Source organism: Phyllostomus discolor, chromosome 2, assembly GCF_004126475.2.
Source record: "Phyllostomus discolor isolate MPI-MPIP mPhyDis1 chromosome 2, mPhyDis1.pri.v3, whole genome shotgun sequence".
In the NCBI taxonomy this organism is placed as follows: Eukaryota; Metazoa; Chordata; class Mammalia; order Chiroptera; family Phyllostomidae; genus Phyllostomus; species Phyllostomus discolor.
Genome location: NC_040904.2, coordinates 180628882 through 180636790, shown reverse-complemented (window position 1 = coordinate 180636790; position 7909 = coordinate 180628882). Strand labels below are relative to the sequence as shown.

General features: G+C 44.9%; 1 protein-coding gene across 1 annotated transcript; it reads right to left on the bottom strand.

Moving 5' to 3' along the window:
* Positions 1 to 2698: 2698 nt before the first annotated feature.
* Positions 2699 to 7377, bottom strand: BHLHE41 (basic helix-loop-helix family member e41). The gene is made up of 5 exons (XM_028533390.2): positions 6953 to 7377; positions 6755 to 6818; positions 6334 to 6441; positions 5884 to 5995; positions 2699 to 5401 (listed from the first exon to the last, which is right to left on the bottom strand). Exons 1-5 carry the CDS (start codon positions 7012 to 7014, stop codon positions 4332 to 4334), a joined length of 1416 nt encoding a protein of 471 aa, XP_028389191.1. The 5' UTR covers positions 7015 to 7377; the 3' UTR covers positions 2699 to 4331.
* Positions 7378 to 7909: the final 532 nt, after the last annotated feature.

The following is a 7909-nucleotide window of genomic DNA, read 5'->3' as shown; positions in this document are numbered from 1 at the left end:
CAATTTTGAGACGTGCCCAACAGGTGCTCTGTTAGAGCCTATGCATTCTAATTTTAGACACATTTTAAATGGGTACAGTTTTGGTTAAATGGTTTCTTAGGCCACAGTAAGTCAGAGGCAAGTGGCAAATTAGGTAAGAGTTAGAGGCAGGCTCTGGAACATTAAGAAGTGACAGCTGGCAGTCTGACCATGAGTAAAGACTAAAAAACCTATAAAAAGCAGATAGGAGAACTCAAAACGAAGTTAATGCAGGTGTCAATATTCCCAGGTGGCATGCATAGTACAAACGTGATGTTTATGATGATGACTCTGAGTTACTGAGAAAGGTTAATTATGAATAGGGTATTTTTTCCCTAAGATGTGTAACATGTCTTAGAAGACATGTGTAACCTATTTCAATAGGCTTTCCACTAAAATAAGAAAAAATGAAGATAAACAATGTTAGCACTTGAACATAGAAAGTTCAGTGTTCTGAACCAGTGCTTCATGGGGCATAAATCATTCCCTGAGGCCAGATAAATTAGGCATCGCTGAAATGAGAATTTTAAAATACCAACTTTTAAAAAGGTACAGTTGTACATTTGTTTGGAGTTTTCAGTGTGGAACCACTGAACAAGTTCAAGAAACCCAATTTTAAGACAAATGCCCAATTCCTTTCTAGGAGCATATTTTTATAGTACATGCTGCACATTTTTTTTGGATAAATCCTATCTTAATCAGAAAATATGTGGTAATTTTCCATGACAAGCCCCTATTAAAGTTTATGAAAAACTGGAACCTTTACTGGACTTTAGCATGCACTGTATGTCCATTTTGAACTTAATTAAAACAACACAGAACAATGGGTGGACCTAAATATATTGATCTGAGAGGTCAACACATTTTTTTGTGTGTGATGAAACACATCAGATTACTATCTGAAGCAAGATACCACTATCACAATACTACAGCCAGCTTTTGGCATTGTAACAGTCTTAGTTCATTCATGAGGGCTCTGTTCATTTCTATCCAGAGAAAGAGGCCTTAGTCTGTTTGCCCAGCCATGCCTTCCTAGAATCTCAATTGCCAATCACTTCCCGTGGAGAAGTTCAGAATGACCTGTGACATAGAAACAGGCTGGGGCTTCTTTTACTTACATTTGAACCAATCTCAGGTGATGGGCTGTTGTAACCAAAGCTATGGCCTGTATTGTCAGCAATAGAGAACTAAGTGAAAAAGTTTTCATGATGACAGAATTAAAATTCCGTTATACTTTAAAGAGCTATTAAATTGTAGTTTCTAGTGCCTTAAAAATATGCTTAGCTCTTCTGAGGTAAAAGGCCATTTATCAATTCAATAAAAAGTTTGCTGAGAAACATATGTAAAATTGATTGGTATAATACTATACGTAAAAAAGCATTGTTGTAAGATTGATGTTTGTCTTACATTGAAAAATTGTATGTACTACAAAGAATCTTGCCTAAAATTTCACCACTGCAGGTACAGAACCCTCCTTAGCAACTTGTGATTCCAGTCTTTTATTAAAATAAATCAATGACCAAAACAAAACTTTTCAGGTACAGTATTATTTTGTGATTCTGTCCTAACTTATCTTACTACCATTGTCAATATATAGGCATTTTGATTAAAATAACCTACAAAACCTGGTCCAACCCTAAGTTTGTTCATTATGCCAAAATTATACATATGCTAGGACATTTTATTATCCTCTGATTTCTAATGTTCATTTTTATTTCCTTTGTTCCTGTGGTCTATTCATGACATTTCACGAGCACTGCCCAAACTCAGTTTACTTGGTTCAACATGCATGCAGCAGTGGGGAGTGGCTCTCAGCCTGGGGGTACAATCCATCTAGCCTCTGATGCTGGCTCCAGGTAGGTGTGACCTAGGGGAGACATTTGATAGCCCTGGGCTTCATTTCCCTCGAATTATAAAATGCAGGGGACTGGACAAGCCAATCTCGCAGATTCCTTCTGGCCCCACTTTCTATGACTGGCAGTTCTGTTCCCATAAAAACAGCAGAGGGAGCACTTTTTCTATATCTTATAAATGTTGACTATCATTTCAACATCTTTCAAAATCGGGGGCTTTGTGAAGAACATTATTGAACTAAAAATTGACATTCCTTCACACAGTTTGTATCACATCACAAATTTGATGATAAGTTTGGTAAGTCTAGAATCGTTTGTTCTTTGAATTTCATGATGAAGTCCCACAAGAGAATTATTTTGTAAAGATTTAGGAGCTAAAATATACTGAGAAAATTAGCTCCCCCTGAGTGGTGGCATATTTATACTGGACCCAGTAAAAGAGAAACACACCAGATCTTACAACAGAGGCTATCTGGTATCAAAGATGAAAAGTGAAGAAAATTCATCAATCATAAAAACATTAGCGAATTGGGTCTAACATAAACAAACCACTCAAACGATTGGTAGTTTTTTCTTTTGCACTTTTCATTAAGGTACATTGAGAACAAGCAGGTAGACACACCCAGAGCCTGTTGGCTTGCAAGAGAGTGGAATTGTGTGATAAGCCAATGACCAAGTTGTATATCTGAGAACCCAAATGACTTTTATCTCTATATTCATAGACATTTTAAAATTAACCGAACATCCATCATGTCTTTTTAATTACTAGACAATCTCGTATTGTATATTAAAGTTTTTATTCCTTGGTAAGAATTTTAAGATCACAAAATAGTGTGGCAATATTTAGGTAATAGAATTTATGATGTGCTGAAAATACTAGAATATAAAGATATCTTCTAGTTTATCTTCGCAAACTAAACTTTTCTAAACCAGCTGGTTTCTTGCAGACAGTATTTATTTTTTAAAATAATTTAAGACAGCATAAGCTTGTACCAAGCATAAGCATTGTAACAAAAGTGCAACTTTTCAGCAAATCCTCCCCAAAAGATATTTTAACTCAAAATATCATTAGCACATATTTTCTCCCTACAAAAATAGCCATGTCAGACATCATTAATTGGATGTATTAACAACTATGTACATAAAGAGCCACCTTGTAGGCTAAAAGTTTAACGTTGTTTAAACACAGCGTTTGAGGCAAACAGTAGCAACAGCAGCAGCAAATGCACCAAACTGACTAAAAGACCCAGATATTTTCTTCACTCATAGACTGTTGTGTCTCACCCCTTACATAACATTCAAGTGAGATTTCTCACAGTGCTACCTTGGCAACAAACTAAAAATATCTAGACAAGGTCTTGGTTTAAGCCTTATTAAAAAAGCTTTCTTTGTGATTATCTGGTATCTGGTTTGGTCTCCAGAAAACACACAGACTTGGAGATAGGAAGGTTTCACGGGGCTTCATTCCAATCTTTACAGCATTTCCAATCAAAATGGACTAGTTTAATGTTTTCCTCTATGTCTGTGATTTAACAGAATATAGCACAAATCATTTTGGACTTTTTTTTTCTTTTTAAGTTCAGTGCACATTCTTTTTTACAGCAAGATTATAAAAACTAAGGAACATATGGATTAAATAATGGCAAGGTGGGAATAGATGCTCTCTCTCTATGTGTGTGTGCATGTGTGTGTGTATATATATATAATTAAGATGAGTCAATTGATTCATGGTCAATTTCTTAAAGTGCCAGCAGATGTACTAAGAATGATTCTGGCCTTCCTCGCTCATCTAGTTCCCTGACTTTGTTCTGCCAGTGGCCCAACTCCGAGTCTCTTTCAACAAGTGCAAGTTACTAAGGAATATCATTCAAACCACTTCAGAATAGGTTGCAGTGTGAGCGACTGCATTCTCTCCTCTTCCTCTTTGAAAAATGTCTTTTAAAAAAGCTGAACATTACAAAATACTGAAGAGTAAATTCAATTCTGAAAGATCATTCTGTTTTCGGAAAGCATCCTGAAGCAGCAGGACAGCTTTGAGTCATTGACATAATCTGCTGTTCAGTGTCAACTCCTCAGGCCACCTCTCCCCCACCCTGGTTCCATTGGCTCACCCACAGAGCATACCCTTCTTACTTCCTCGAGAATTAGGTTCTACATTTTAATAGGTAATGGAACACACCCTAAAGAAAGGCAAAACTTATTTGGGGGAGTTCTTTGAAAAAAAAGACGACTATCTAGAGCAGAGGTTCTTTTATAGCTGGTGTGCGGAGGGTGGGGTGTTGAAAGATGAGCAAAACAGGAACTCCAAATGTACACAAAACACCTGTGTTTTTTTTTTTTTTTAAAGCCTGGCGTGCATCTATTACACTTCCTCCCTTAAAAACGTTAAGGGTGTTTTAACTTATTAATATTATTATTCCTCGGGAATTCTCGTCCCTTCTAAGAAAGGAGCACAAGGATTCAGGGAGTTTCCTTTCCTGGCTGCGAGGGATCTTCCTGAGCAGAGCTCTCCGGGTTCCCGTGGTCGCGGGGACCGGCGAAGGGCAGGTGGGTGCGGCCGTGCGGGTGTGGGGCGTGCAGCGCTCCAGGGGGCGCCACCTCTTGCGGCCGGAGGGTCGCGCAGGCAGCGCCCGCCTTCTCGGGAGGGGGCGACAACACGGAGGACAGGCAGGGAAAGGCGGCGGCAGCGGCTGCGGCGGCGGCGGCAGCGGCGGCGGCCGCCGGGGCGTGGATGCCGGGGTACAGCAGTGGGAACGGGGCGGCGGCCGCCGCAGGGTACAGGTACTTCTCCAGGCCGTTTTTGTCCAGGAAAGGCTGCACGTAGGCGGCGGCCGCCGAAGGCGACAGGAAGTAGAATGGCAAGCAGAAGGGGGCCGCAGCGGCCGCGGACTGCGCAAAGGGCGCGCCCCCGCCTCCGCCGAACGCCACCAGCGAGCTGAGCAGGGCGGCGTCGGGTCTCAGCAGCGCGGCCGCGGGGTCCGGCCCCAGGAGCGCCGCGGCTGCCGCTGCCGCGCCGCCCCCTGAATCCAGCTTCATCCTCTTGGGCGCCGGCGAGTCCTCCCCGGGGGGCTCCTGCTTGATGGAGACGCGGCTCGCCCCCGCGCCTTTGCCCTTCTCGCGGTCGGGCCGGGCCTCAGCCTCGCCTCCATAGCCGCTGTCGGTGTCCGTGTCGTTCTCGCCGGCGAGCTCCGCGCTGGGCTGAGTCCGCTGGATGACCGGCACGCAGTGAGCCAGGGGCTCCAGTTTTTGCCCAGCGCGCTCCAGGCAGGAGGCGGCCTTGGACCCGGCGGGGGTCGAGGGCAAGCCGGTGCCTTTGCTCTGGGGGACCTGTTGAGTCAACAGCTGGGGAGTGGGCAAGAACTGGGTGGCCACGGCATGCAAGTGGTTGATCAGCTGGACACACCGCGGCTCCCTGGGCGTCCAGCTCTCAAACCGGGAGAGGTATTGCAAGACTTCTTTGGCGCATGTTTGAAATCCCGAGTGGAACGCATCCAAGTCGGACTGAATGGGCGATTTCAGAGATCGCTCCCCTAGGATGAGGAGGGGGGTGGTGTGGGGGACAGAGGAATGGAGGCAAGAAGAAAAAACACCCGACGTTAAAACATCTGCTTATCACGTGGGCCCCGCACTGACTAAAGTGATCTCGGTTTTTCCTGCGTATTTGAGAAAGATAATCCACCGGTTGCGGAGAGGGGGGTGGCTGGGGGATGAAGGGGCGGCCAGGGGGAGAGGATGGAGGGCGCTCTACTCCCAGCTGAAAAACCAAAGTGGAGAGGGTGCAACCGCCACGTTAAAAAAAAAAAAAATCTAATTCCTCTGAGTTCTGAAAGCCTCTAGGATGCTTCAGGAAATGGGCACTTTCCAATGAAGGGAAAGTATAAGCAATTTCACAAATGAGGGTGAGCCGGTAGGCACACGGAAGGAGATGGGGGTGGGGAAAAAGTCCTAACACTGCTCCTCTGTGGGCTGCCCAGCTTCATCAGGGTGGATTGGCCTCCCTGAACTGACTTACCATTCTGTAAAGCAATTATCTTCTGATGCTGCTGCTCAGTTAAGGCTGTTAAAGCTTTTAAATGTTTCAAAGTTAATTCCAAGACTACCGCTTTCTCCAGATGCCCCAGAGTCTGCATTGGTGCAAAAGAGAATGGGGCACTTGGTTACTTAAAAACATACATTTGGCTTGATTGGCTCTCTCTTCAGCACAGTAACTTAAGCAAACACTTTGAAAGAAGTACTATTCCTATACTACTTAAGCTTTCTGCAAGACAGGTTATAAATGATTTTTTGCCTTCAGTTGTGAGCACCTACTTCTGAGTTTGTGGGAAACTCTACAGCAGAGTCTACACTATATCACAAGTTGTAAGGTATCTGATATTTACATTTATTCTTATATCTCTGGGAGTAGCACCAGGCTATTCATACGCCCTTGGAGAGCAGCAAAGAAGGAAAATGTGCATCTTACTGTCAACTTCAGATGTTCAGGCAGTAAATCTTTCAGCTGAGCAATGCATTCATTAATTCGGTCTCTTCTTTTCTTTTCTATTAATCTATGCGGTAATTTATAGGTATCCTTAATATAGGAGAGTCATGGAAGAGAGAAAACAAGATAAACATTCATTTACTGGCTATAACAATATCCCCCACCCCCCCAAAACATCATACCCCCCAAGAAACCTTCTTCCTCTGGACTATTCTGAAATGCAATTTAAATTCAGGTATGATGTTTAATCTCCCCCTGAGAGTATCCAGCAAACCACTTAAAATTCACAGTTGGGGAAGCTCAAGGGCTGGAATATATTTGAGGGCAGAGCTTCGCTGTGTAATCAATGGCCCTAATTAACTACCCAGGCAGGTTATGGGGAACATCGGAAACTTACTCTTACCTTGCTATCGTCTCGCTTCATGCTCCTTTTGGGTTTACACATATACAAAGAGGAATAGTCCAGTCTGCAAAACAGAAATCAGCATCAGGCACCCATTCGGGAGGAGCTCTGCCCTCGCCCGCTCCATACCACTTTCTTGAGAAAAAAAAAAATCAAACTGAGCCCAGATAGATATTCGTAAGGGTGCGTGCACCTTACCCTATAAAATCTCTATGTTCCAGTAACTGTCTCTCTTGTAAATGAGGAATTCCTTCGTCCATGTTCAACCGCTGTCCGTTTTCCTCTGTTTCAATTTTTGAGGGCTGTGTCCTATAATCTGTGGGACGGTAGCTTTGGGAGATCTTGAGGGGATCTGTGCGTCTCCAGTCTCTCTCTCCCTCTTCAGCGCAGTGTTTAAAGTGTGAAGCAGTTGGTCGTTCCCTCTACCACCGCGCTCGCTCTCTCGCACACAGACGCACACACACGCACGCACAGTCGCGCCAGCCCCACTGCGCTGGTAGTTTGCTCTCACTCGGGGCAGTGTTTGGCCACAGGGCACGCGCGTCGCCGGCCAGACCAGCACCCAGCTCACGTGCGGAACGTACCATCCGCGGTCCAGCCCGGAGGGGGGCGGGGGAGGAGGGATCGGGCCAGGAGGGGGCGACAGAAGAAGGCTGCGAGGGAGAGCGAACGGAGGGAGGGGGCGGGGACACCTGATCAGGGCCACCGGAAAGGAAAAACAACTTCAGCCAAGCTATTCATCTTCCTAAAGACGATGCAGTCATCTGGGGGATGGGGAGGGGTGCCGGGGGTGCCGGGGGTGCGCGGCAGCCCGGGCTTCCTCAGCTCAGAAATGTGACTCCGTCAGTCCGTCCGTCATTACGGTGCAGGAACGTGAATGTGTCTTTTTGAGTTTTCCACCGACTGTGATGTTGGTTTGGACCAAAGAAAAGAGAAAGAGAATTCGCTGTGGGTAAACTTCGGTCCCGAAGGGAAATTTGGAGACTTGTTTGCATCCTGCTCAGTGGCCTTGGTGTCCCTTGGCCTTGGTAGGAGGTTGCCCCGGAGAGGGACAACTTGAAATCCTCTCCCAGAAAGATTTAAGCTAAATGAAAATGTCACTGGGTCATAATGTCGCAATTCAAGTGTCTTTTGGCGACAGTGTCCCTGGGCCAC